The sequence below is a fragment of the Crinia signifera genome, chromosome 19 (assembly GCF_055691185.1).
Source record: "Crinia signifera chromosome 19, ASM5569118v1, whole genome shotgun sequence".
In the NCBI taxonomy this organism is placed as follows: Eukaryota; Metazoa; Chordata; class Amphibia; order Anura; family Myobatrachidae; genus Crinia; species Crinia signifera.
The window spans coordinates 15501233-15513917 of NC_139226.1; the positions used below are offsets into that span (position 1 = coordinate 15501233).

The window sequence follows — 12685 nt, forward strand, 5'->3', positions numbered from 1 at the left end:
GTCATCCATTGCATAGTATGGCACTATGATGGCCAATTGCACTATTGACATTGATGGCACTCATCGATGGCTATGGCAACATTGGCCATACCTAGTTTATTTACTATGGGCGTTCTATCGATCAGAATCTACTACTTCTTTATTTAGCACCTTCTAGAAGATAATAGATAGAATCTGGTTGGTTGCCCGTAGCAACATCCCATCTTCAATAGAACTCCCATCTTAGTAAATAAACCCCTTTTTTATTTATATTATAATAGTTTTTGTTCTTTAAGTGACAAAATAAATGCAAAAAAACATAATTATACTTTTTATAAACAGTACCAGGGTCCAAGTGCCGCAGAGCTGCCTGGAACAAGCTCAGGCCGCACTCTACAGCCTCCAGAGATTAGGGATGGCCATCAACGAATCATAATTATCAATGGTCTATGACCGATGTCAAATGCTTTTGCCATCAGTGAAGGGAGAACCCGATGTTTTCCGTCCATCGATGGCACAACATAGCTGAATTTTTTTTAACAAGGCTGGGACATAAAGCATAGCTCCGCCCTGTCACCAACAGAGCCCTCCCCCAGTTTCTTAATGACCCACACTCCAGTCAGTTAAAGAGTTGTTATCCATCGATAGCCACTTGCTGTTGATTGTAACCATCGATGTTGTAACCATCGATGGCATCCATACTGATGGTCATCACTACTGCAGGCATCCAGGCATCCTTAGGATGCTCCAAGCGGAGCTCTACTTGTAAGAGGCGGTGACCCCGCCCCCTAAGCATGACATCATGACATGTGGTGCAATCACAGTCTGATGATAATCACTGGGATGTGTCCCACTAGGAACCAGAACCCTAACTGGTACCACCATACACAAAACTATGCAAGGTATTAAGAAAATAATACAGAAAGAAAGTAAATTAGACCAGAGAGAAAACAGGGACCCGCATTAAAAATACTGTATTTTGAAACAATTATAAGCATTTGTGGGCGACTCATGATAATCACATTTTAATAGAGTACAATATTACACAAAAATGAATTCCAGTTTTAATTGCCATTCTGCATGATCCCTCACATATTCATACTTCACGCAGAAAGCTTAAATAACACTTAATACAGAATAATACATTCAATAAGCAAAGTGCAGATGTAATATAGTAATGAGACTCGGGGTCAGAACCAGCGGTAACAAGCTGCTGTGGGTACCGGCACTTCCATCTGTACACGTAAAATTATATTTCAGTTTTGGGCTCTGATCCTTGTGTGCTGAGCACATTTCGCCAGTGGTGCAACCCCGCATCGCCATTGCATAGTAGAATGGCGGGTCTGTGGAGAGAATAACAATGAATTAGCTACATGCAGTTCTCCCCAGAAAGAGCGTTTTTCCGAGCAACATGTAACGCATGCGCCGTAGAGGTCTTCAGAACCATATCCACGTACACAGTTGAAAACAATTGCTCAACTACTGTATGTGAACATCGGCTTTGGGTTCCGTCCCTGGGGGCCACTGGCTCGCCGTGGGTCCCCACTGCATTCCCCCACCTCCCCGCTCCCCCCCTAACCCTACCTGTCTCCCTGAAGCAGAGACGGGCAGGGTTCCCGTCCCCCAGCCGATGGAAAATGGGGACGCATGTCCCAGTCAGATGTAGCGCCGCTCACCAGTGGGGGTGCTCTCTGGGGGTGCTATATGGATTATAGCGGGATTGTTGGTATATGTGGACAGTTGTGGTTGGGTTTGTGTATAGTAGATGTATGGTACTGTATTTAATGTAGACCATCTGCTAGGGGATAGCATAGTGTATACTTGGATTATGAATGTCTAACAGAATTAGACTACAGGGACTGATTCAGAGGTGGGTTGCATCTCCATGTGGTAACCATGGCAATGAATGCAGTCTGTCTGTAGACATCACCATTTGTGCGTCCACCACTCAACCAGGCCACTATTGTGTACCTAGTGGAATTCTGGGAGATCAGGGAAGCATTATGGGAAAATTTTGTAACGCTTCTAATAATAAAAGAGTTGATATTGCCCATAGCAACCAACCAGTAAATTTACCCTTAGACTTTCCCATAATGCAATAGACTTAAAAGGGTTGTTGTATCAAGCTGTGAACGGCATATAAAAGTGGACCATTGGAGTAGTTGCCCGTGGCAACCAGTCAGCTCTAACCTATCATTTTGTAGAATGTAGGCATACTTGATAAATGCTAGCTCAAATTTGATTGGTTGCAATGAGCAACTTCCCCACTGGCCCAGTTTAGAACTGGCGGATAATGTTTGAACTATATCTACGTTACTGGCTAGTTCATTGTGTATTTAATTAATTGACTTTGACAATATATAGGTTTAACCCTTTGAGTGCCAAGTGAATTTGTCAAAGCAGGTGTGAGAATTGCCCAGCAGACATTTGTTTTCATCATGATGACCCGTAACGGTTACATTAAATAGGAAATATTATTTTGTTTTACAAAACATTTTTTTTATTTGAAATTATATAACACAGGTGAGCGGCGCTGGCGTTTTTAGCGTATACTTTGCCTATCACCCACAGAGATGTTGGCACTCAAAGAGTAAAGGCATGCGTGAATATTCTCCTGCAAGTCACTCGCTGGAAGAGTGTCCGCATCTCCCCCTTCCCGCCCGCACGCTTAGTAGTGAAGCGGGCAGCATGAGGAGATTTTACTGGAAATCTTGGCATTGGAAATGAAGGTGTGGCTGAAGGATGTCAATTTGCATATTTATCTCTGCCCCCTCCCAGTGGACCCATGGGGTCAGGGCCCAATGACTGGCAGCCAAGCCCCACCCACCTTCTCCCAAAGTGAAGACTTAAGTGAAGACTTAAATGTTAGCTAGTTTGGTGTGACGATTGCTTACGATTGGGCTGAGTGGATGTTGTGTGGGTAATGGGAAGATGAATAATGTGTCAGCTGATTCTGGATCTGAAAACTAGATATTTTGCACCTTGAACCGTGTTCCCACGACTGGCCCTGTACTGGTCGCTGGTTTCAGAAACATGCTCCTGCGATTTTGACTTTTCAGTGAAGTGAAATTTGCCGGTCGCTGGAAAAACAGTGCGATATGGTCGCTGAGCGATATATTGCTGAGCGATAAGCCGAAATCGCTCAGTGACCAAATGGCACTGTCTGTACACACCTTTAGAGTTTTGCTCACCTATCTTGCAGTATCAGTCCACAAATGATGTGTAGTCAGAACAGTCCAGGTACACGGCTTAGCAGAGATCAGCGGACAAAGGGTAGGCAAAAGTGGAGGTCCAATGACAGGCAAAATTATCTGGTGCATGGGAAGACAATAGCAGCAAGCAGGTAGGATACAAAAGCGTTAACCAGAGGCAACACCAGTGGTGGTTTTTACTTATGGGCTGCAGGGCTGCAGCCCCCCCCCCCCTCCCGCCCAGGTAAAATCCGCCACTGTGTGAATCCAGTTGCAGTCTGGGTACTTGCGTAGTTTCACGACGGCAGGCTTCGCTAAGTGTCCAGTGTAGCCCAACGGCTGCCTAGCGTAGTAAGCGTAGTGACTCCGGGCAGCCCTGCGTAGTCAGCGTAGTGTCCCCATACTGTCCCGGGAGCTTCAGCTCTGTCCCTGGTAAGCCTAGTGAGCACCACTCAAACAGCGCTGGTAACCGCCAGATCCCCTGTGCCCAGTAGCGCACGCAGGGGGGGTTTCTGAGTACCCAGAAAACCCTCCAGGAGTCTAAGGGCCCTAGACTGAAAGCTGAGGGTCCCCTCTTTCCATAGGTACAAGAATTTTAAAAATCGGCCTTTGGGAACCGGAGATATCTGACTTCAAAGCAGTGGTCCCCATCCAAGCCTGTTAATTGCTCTTCCCAGTCAGATATTTCAGGTTCTGTCTGACGTAGAGCTTTTCTGAGGGTATATTCCAAAAGCTGGGACTCTCCCCCTTTGAAGGACACTAGTAGCTTGTCTCTACTATTCCCAGAACCAGAGATATCAGCCTTCAAGCAGCTGGTTACTGCTCCAGCTCCACACACCTAATATGTAGTTTTATATACTCGTTGGCAGATTGCTCTGCCTCCTGAAATCTGATCCCCTAGTCTCCAATACCATTTGGTAGGTGGGATTCTATAGCTTTTAATTCCATTAAAATCTAAAAAATCTAGTTCTGGGAACTGGAGATATCTGCAGTCAAGCAAGCTGTCCTCCCACCAGAAAATTATGAATAATAAGCCCACTCCACTATACACCCCTCCTCTGCATATTAAACATCCTCTAATACCCTGGAAGTTATGTATCAGGGCCCTTTCATTCAGCCCAATGCCCTCTTCTCCCACCTCATCTTCCACCATCTGTGCAGTTAAGGGGTAATTAGTGGAAATTACTGATCCAGGCCCTACATGCTGAGCGTTTTATATAATACCCCCTACCACCCGCGCGACATCAAAGCTTCCGCTCATAGCACCCCCTACCCCTACCGCTGGAGGATCGGTAGGGGCCCCAATACATTGCTATGCCCAGGGGTCTACACTGCTGTTAATGCCCCTGTATGTATATACTGTATATATATGTATATATATGTATATATATATATATATATATATATATATATATATATATATATATATATTATTATTATTATTTATATACATTTGGTCTATCTATAATACTTTAACTGACCCGGCATATACTGGGTCACCTAAGTGTCCATCTCCGTGCTTTGCTCCGCCCCTCTGAAAACCCCCTTCTAAAAATCCTGCGTTTGCCACTGCCTGTGCCGGTGGACGCCGGCGGAGAGGGGATCATGCGGGCGCCGGCGTAGAGAGATGCTCCATCTGTCTGAGAAGCAGGAGCGTCGGGGGCACGTTTCTCCTTCCGGCGGCTGGCGGGACTGGCGGGTTGCAAATCCACCGCCAGCCCCTGCAAAGATGACAGCAGCTACATCTGTATCAAGCTATTATACCACAGAACACAATACGGGATGCATGTGATATCCGGCATTTAGGTTGTCCGACACCGGCATCCCAATACGGAGAATCCGGCAGGGGATCTGTAGCACCCTAACTTCTCCCTCGCTCCATGTTACATACTGGGAAATGCCTCCATTTCAAACCCCACTATCCACGCCAGCCCGATGCATGGCAATCGTAGCGAGCCCCGCGAGGGGACATGGTACGCGTCCTCCCGACTTGTTCATACCCCCACTATCCACGTCAGCGTGGAGTTTATAAAGTGTGGCGAGCGCAGTGAGCCACCGAGCCCGAAGCCCGAAGCGTAGCCAGCACTTACCACGCTTCGGGCTATCTGCGCTCGCCACACATTATAAACTCAACTCCACGCTGACCTGGGGGGGGTATGAACAGGTCGGTAGGACGCGTGCCCTCGTGGGGCTCGCTACGCTCGGCACACTTCGGGCTGGCGTGGATATTGGGGGTGTTTCAGGAACACATTCACACCTATCATGTCAGGCAGGTTAAAATGGTCAATGGTGCCCACACAATGTAATAAGCGCTGACTGACTACGCTAACTGCATAACGCTGACTGACTACGCTAATTATGTAAGCTCCGGCTAGCCGCGAATGGGCGGGAACACTACGCTGATACTGACAATAACGCTGACTACGCTGACTAGACTGGCCGTGGGAACACTACGCTGATTCTGACAGGGGCGCTACGCTAACTACGTAACTGCCGCCATGTAACTACACAAGTACCGCACTCTGCACTGACTTCATGTTGACTGGCAGTGACTTCCTATTGGAAGTCCGATCTGCCAGTTACCCAAGGCAGTCCCATTGGGAGGTGTTCCCTTCCTCCGGGATGCCTCTATGGGCTGCCCATAGAAACGGGTTCTGCCCATAAAAACCGGTTATGCGGTTCCACAGTACCGATGAGGATGCTGCTGACCTGGGACCATTAATATGCGTCTGTGGACTGCTGCTGAAGCAGCCCATAGAGTATGGGGGTCAGTGCATGCGCAGCACTAAAGAAGCTTCTGTGCATGCGCCGGGCCCACAACAGTGATGGTGGTCAGGACCAGCATCGGGAACCAGAAACCGGTGTCAGCAGAAGGGGGAGGGGCGGTGGCATCGCAGCCAGCGGCAGCCACCTCCTCCATAGAGGTAAGAGTCGCCACTGGTCAGCACCATTATTCATTACCAAGCAGTGGTTTCAGCAAACAAGGGGCTTTGCAAAGCAATGTCAATAAACAAGTCAAATCAGTAAACAGTATAATAATATGAGAAATATTAAAGAATAAAGGAAAAGCAGCCTAGAGGCAATCCCAGGAGTCGGATGCTTATGTCTATTCAAATTCAGGTTGCCAGAACAATCACCTAGCATTGACTGCTAGGTGAGGTCATAGTCTAGGAGTTATAGGGCGGAGTTCCATTTACAGACAAGTTTAGTTGGTAGCACATTTCAATGACTGTGGTTTGGGCACCAGGGGGGAGGGGGCTTAGGGTAGGGATTTAAAAAGGGGGGGTTGGGTTTAGGCTGAGGGGCAGATGGGTTAGGTTTCGGCTGCCGTGTATGAGGGGTAGGATGAGGTTGTGGAGAGGAAGGGTAAAGAGAAGATATGCCAATAAGATGGCTGGTAGCAGAGGTATACAGTTTTGGAATGGATACATTTAGGTGAATGAATATTTGTTAGGATTTCTGGGAATTTCAGAACTATACAACATATCTTACCTGATCCAATTGTGTAGCGGAAGATACATTTATTCTCCTCCTTGGTGCATTCCATCAAGGTGTTACACTCACAGGTCTTGGTGTAGGTGGCGTAGCAGGTTTTACACGTAAGTCCGTTCCCAATGACCTTTTCATGTTTTGAAAATTTATCGGGTGGTACTTATAATAAAGAAGAATTCCGATTACTAAAAGACAGACGATTATATGGAAGAACCTACTCAACTAAACAATGCTATTCATTGGACATGGTGGGCGAGATTCTCTATCACAGAAATGCGGTAAAAACCCTGTTATCGGGGTTTTTACCGCATTTCTGTATTCTCTAACCCCCCTTCGCAGTGTCAGCGCTGCGGAGGGAACCACCAGCAAAAGCTGGCGGTTCCCTGCTGAAGCCTATGGGCTTCTTACCGCAGCGGTGTGTGAGGGATCCGTCACAGATCCCTCCCAGCATGCCCTGCGGCCGGCGCGTCAGTCTGCGCATGCGCAGACGGACTCCCGGGTCATAGACCCGGAAGTCCAGCAACGGCGCCGCATCGCAAGGGACAGCTCTTACCGCAAGAGCTGTCCCTTGCGTTAATGACCGCATATTTTAGAGAATATGCGGTCATTAGAAATGCGATGCCGGGCGAAGAGGGCTGTGGATTTTAGAGAATCCCGCCCGGTGTCAGCTGACTCCCAGGGCCCTCACTTACATGTGGTTGGAGTGTCTATCACTGCTGCCATAGCACTAATATGGAAATGCAGCAGAAGGCTCATTATCGAATAGGACGCATCGGATAATATACATGCCATCCGCCTGCTGTGCGATCAATGGCAGGGCCAACTTAATGTAAAAGCTTAATGGGCAGCTACTCAAGGGCCCCTATATCTAAGGGCCTTCGAGCTGAGGAAGATTGGGTTGTGTGCCTCTACCTCCTGAGCTTCTTGGGAGGCAGCTGAGGATGCTGCCTGGTCGCTCTGATTGTAAATAACACACATACAGTGCGACCATGTAGCATTCTCTTCCTGCTTCTCACACTGCGGCCAGACAGTGAATGACTCAGCATGTTTATTGCTAGATGGCTGAGCTATCCACCAATCAGAGTCCCTCATTCTCTACATGCCTCCCAACTGCAGCCAAACAGTGAATGGCTGTGAGCAAACTGATTGATGGATGGCTGAAGCTATCCACCAATCAGAGTTCAGCATTCTCTATCTGCATCCTAACCTGCAGCTAAACAGTAAATGGCTTTCAGCATGCTGATTGGTGGATGTCTGGAGCTACCTACCAATCAGAGTTCAGCATTCTCTACACGCATCCCAAGCTGCAGCTAAACAGTGAATGTTTTCTGTCTGAAAGGGGTATTAGCCACTTACTGATGATGGTACTGCCAAAATGGTTACTGATAAACGCCCATTATAGTGGGATTTATGGAATAATACCACACAGAAAGCAATGGGCTGTAATCACTTATTTCATTAGACTGAACACTACTGTATGTTCTACATTTACTAAGATGGGAGTTCTATTGTTGCCCATAGCAACCAATCATATTCTTATTATTATTTATTTATCACCTTCTAGTGTTTTCCAACCAGTGTGCCTTGAGCTGTTTTTAAGTGTGCCCCCATATCTAGAGATGCCTAAACCAGTTTACAGCCACCACCAGTTCGACTGTTATTTACTGGTCTCTTTGTTTCGTGTAAAGGGCCAATGTATTTTATTTTTGGGACCTGTGGGGACCAGTGTGATTGTTTTTTTTATATGGGGCCAATATGTTTCTTTTTTTTTCCTGTGAGGGCCAATGTGTTTTGCCCTGTGGGGATCTCATGGTGTACCTTGGCAATTTTAACATCTTATTTAGTGCGCCGCAAGGTAAAAAGGTGGAAAATCACTGATGTAGTATATAATAGATATAATCTGATTGGTTGCCAATAGCAACATCCCATCTTCAATAGAACTCCCATCTTGGTCACTTTAGTCCCATGTGTACATTGTATAGTACACACATGACACGATGTTGGTAGAGGTAGGTTAGCTTACACACTTATATTGGGGAATGCAGCACTTACAGGTGGGGATGGGAGGTGTACAGTCGTCCTGGTGGCAGCAGGTTGTGTTGACCCTGAGTCTGCCTTTGAAGAAGCGCACAGTGCCATTCTTGTAGTGCTCGCACTTTCCGCACAGCCTCATAAACAGCGATGTTCCCAGTGATGATCCTGTAATGGAAGAGAGCGATTTCCAATGACGTACAGTACATTATTAGACAGAGAATCTCATTTGTCAGGAGAATGTTTAGTAAACTAGGTGATTCATCGCGCCCTACGGGCGCTCTTCACACCGGCGTAAGGGGCTGCGCCCCCTTAATTTGTGAACGTTTGTATTGTGAGAAAGATGGTTAGAATTGTATGAAAGATGCCTGTATTGCAACTTGAGTTATAGGTGAAATGTGTTAAATAGAGAGCATATGATGTGGAAGGGGGTGCGTATTGTTTTGTTTAATTAAAAAGCGGTTACAGAGTAAGATGTACATTGATAGTGTGGAGGGTACAGTGACATTTGTGGGTGTGGGGGGGGGCTGTGTGTGCATGTTGTTGAGGTGTGTGTGTGTGTGCAATAGTATAGTAGGGTGTTTTTTAGTCAGCGGCTCCCCACTGGCGGAGGTCACGACACAGGAAAACAGGAGGCTGGGTAGTGATAGGGGTGTGTGGGCATAAGGGGGACTAAAGTGGAGGGTGGGAGATACTGTGCAGCTTCTGCCAGTGGGTGAGGGTCCAGCGTGGCAGTGCAGGAGTACAGGACGGTGGGCCTGAGTCAGTGTCTCCTCCTACTGGGTGGGAGTTAGAGTGCATGAGAGCAGGATGCTGGGGGGTAAAGCATGATAGGGAAATGTGGGCAACACAGGGTGAGCGGCTTCCCACTGGCGGAAGTTACAGGGCAGGAGAACAGGAGGCAGGGCAGTGATATTGGTGTGTGGGCATGAGGGGTAGTAAAGGTTTTTGGCTGTTGCAGAGTAGGAATGGGCATTGGTGCAGACGGCATCGATGTATGGCATTGATGACGATTTTGCACCCTGCCATCGATAGTAGTAACATATTACTTGGATAACCATTGATTGTTGTAGCTATCCATGGTCATCCATTATATCTGACTGAATAGGCCGTGGGTCAATCAGAACTCGGTGGCGGGACTTCCGGGTGTGGGGGGGCGGAGCTATGCTGCGTGTCCCAGCACCTTAAAAAAAATTGAAACTTGATCGGTTCTCCTTTGCCATTGATGTAGGCAAACCATCTAGTCATCCCACATCGATGGCAAAAGTATTCATCATCGGCCATAAACCATCGATGATTTGAAATCATTGATGGTCGATGGGCATCCCTAGAACTGGAGGAGGGTGGGGGACAGTATGCAGCTCCCGACAGTGGGTGAGCGTCTCCTCCCACTGGGAGGGAGTGAGCGTGCATGAGAGCAGGAGGCTGTATAATAGTGGTATGTGGGCAAGACATTGATAAAAGTTGTGACGCTGGAGCAGAGGACTGTGGGGTCACTTCTGGCAGTGGGGGAACCTGCAGCGCGGCAGCCAGGGCCGGATATTCCACCTAGGGGCGGCACCTGCTTGTGGCGGTACAGGATCCCCCATTCTCACGGGGGTATGTGAAATGTGGGAGCGGGTTGCGGGGGTCAGCTGGGGGGTGGAATTGCCGGAAGGTGGTCAGGGGGGTCTGCAAATTGCGGGAGGGGGGCGCGGGGGGTCTGCGATTGCGGGAGGGTACGGGGGTCCGAAAATCGCGGGAGGGGAGGCACGGGGGGGCTTGACTCGCGGGAAGGGGGGTCCGCAATTTGTGGGAGGGGGGTTGTGGGGGTCAGTGAATTCCGGGAGGGGGGGTTGCGGGGTCAGTGAATCGAGGGAGGGGGGTGTGCCTGCGAATCGCAGGAGTAGGGGTCGCGGGGGGGGGGTGTGCCGTGAATTGCGGGAGGGGGCCGCGGGGGGGTGCCACGAATCGAGGGGGTGCCGCAAATCTCCGGGGGGGGGGGGGATCGCGGGAGGGCGGTTGCTTGGGGGGCCCGCCAATCGTGGGGGGGGGCGTGGTGCTCACCTGGTGGCTGTGGAGTAGCAGTGTCTTTGCCTGGCAGCATGGGGAGGCAGAGGGTGTCTGGCACTGTGGGCTGGTTCTCTGTCACTATGTGAGTGTGTGTGGGCGGAGTCAGAGGCTGTGATAGGCTATGACTCCACCCAGCGTTATAGACACAATCACACTTAGAGTGACAGATGTAGCCAAATATATAAGAGATGGGAACCAAGTGGACCTGTACCAAAAAAAAAATGTAAACCCATGTTGACCAGGTTTGATGTTTACCTTCCGTCGATCTCCCATCATTGGTGCAACCTCACGTAGAGTACTGTGTTCAGTTCTGGAGGCCATATCTCCAGAAGGATATAAATACATTAGAGACTGTACAAAGAAGGGCAACTAAAATGGTGCATGGCCTACATCACAAAACGTACCGGGAAGGGCTGAAAGATCTTAATATGTATACTTTAGAGAAGAGAAGGGAAAGGGGGGACATGATAGAAACTTTCAAATATATCAAGGGCTTTAACAAGGTGCAGCTGGGAGACATTCTTCACAGGAAGAGGAGCAGCAGAACACGAGAACATGCACTGAAACTAGAGGGAGGAAGATTTTTGAGGTAATGGGTGACATTCAAGGGGAAATTTACTAATATGATTTCGTAGAAAAAATTCATATTTTCCTAGGAAAATACAAATTTTGGGGGTGTATTCGTATTTTTGGCATTTACTATGCCAAAAATACAAATATTCATATTCATATTGATGGGACATTTGTATTTACAAATACGAATGCATACACCAATGATAGAATACGACAGGAATCACCATTCAAAAGAATGGTGGTTCCTGATTTACTAAGCAGCCGTATTGAAAATACTAATGCTAATTGGCGTGAAACGGCCGCGAATATACGGGAGGAAAATACACTTTATTTTCCTGCCGTATTCGGCTTTAGCCTGCACGGATCAGTCAGATCCGTGCAGGCTTTAGAGATTAAAAAATTGTAAAGTAAATACATTTTTTTTAAAAACAGCGTGGGGTCCCCCCCACAGCTGTAACCAGCACCAGGCTGAAAGAGCCGGGGCCGGTAATAAAAAACCAGGAAACCGACAAATAGGGGTTACCCGATTTTTTAAAACCAGCCCCAGGCTCCAGGTCCGGGGCTGTCCCCCAATGAAGAGCCCCCCCCTCCAAGACGTACCTGACCAGGCTGAAGCCTGGTGCTGTCCCCGGTGGCCCTGGAGCGGTGGCCACTCCAGGGCTAGGCGGCCAATCAGGAGCCGACTTTCTCAGCTCCTGATTTGCCGCCTCGGGGCCAATAGAATCATTCTATGGAGAGGCGCGGAAGATGAAACATCTCTGCGACTCTGACAGTCTGATGCGGGGAGCTGATGGAGTCGCCGGCGTGTCACAGAAGGTGACCGAAGTCCAGGACTACGGCGGATCAAGACTACAGATCTTCACAGGAGGACCTGGGTGAGTTGGATTTCCTTACACAGGTCCCCCATGGATTTCTTCGGACCCGGATGGACGCCGACACAGACGCCGCCGACATGGAGTTATCCGCCGACGTGGGTGCTCATCAATTTCCATGGGTGCTCGGGCCCTTGAGCACCCACAGAATCGGCACCTATGCTGACAGCACTATAGAAGCACTGGACCCTGGTTCGGTAAGTATATTGGTGTAAAAGTGAGGTGTGTGTGTTTTATTTTAACATTCTTTTTACAGGTGGACTACAAGTCCCAGTGGGCCCATTAATGTCCTGCATGCTGGGACTTGTGGTTCGCCAAGTCGCAGCATGCAGGGGAGGCCTGCTGGTACTTGTAGTGCACCTGTATATAGCAATGTTATGTATGAATGATTTAACACTATCAGGCCGACGTCCAATGGCCAGGGACGGGGGGGGGGGGGGGGTCCCCCATCCAAGGCTGACCAGCCACGGTGCTCATGGTATGGCTGGGGGACCT

The 12685-nt window shown here is 48.6% G+C and overlaps 1 protein-coding gene across 3 annotated transcripts in view; it reads right to left on the minus strand.

Moving 5' to 3' along the window:
• Positions 1-943: 943 nt before the first annotated feature.
• The window catches only part of LOC146042179 (uncharacterized), a 29901-nt gene continuing 18159 nt past the window's right edge, over positions 944-12685 (minus strand). The window contains exons 3-6 of one of the 3 annotated variants that reach the window (XM_083162106.1): positions 8715-8861; positions 6663-6821; positions 3171-3227; positions 1186-1322 (exon numbers count right to left, since the gene is read on the minus strand). In XM_083162106.1, coding sequence (XP_083018232.1) covers positions 3184-3227; positions 6663-6821; positions 8715-8861 — 350 coding nt within the window. In that variant the 3' untranslated portion in view covers positions 1186-1322; positions 3171-3183. Of the gene's footprint in view, positions 1323-3170; positions 3291-6662; positions 6822-8714; positions 8862-12685 lie in introns of all 3 variants that reach the window. The other 2 variants (XR_014463776.1, XM_083162105.1) reach the window with 2 other exon arrangements.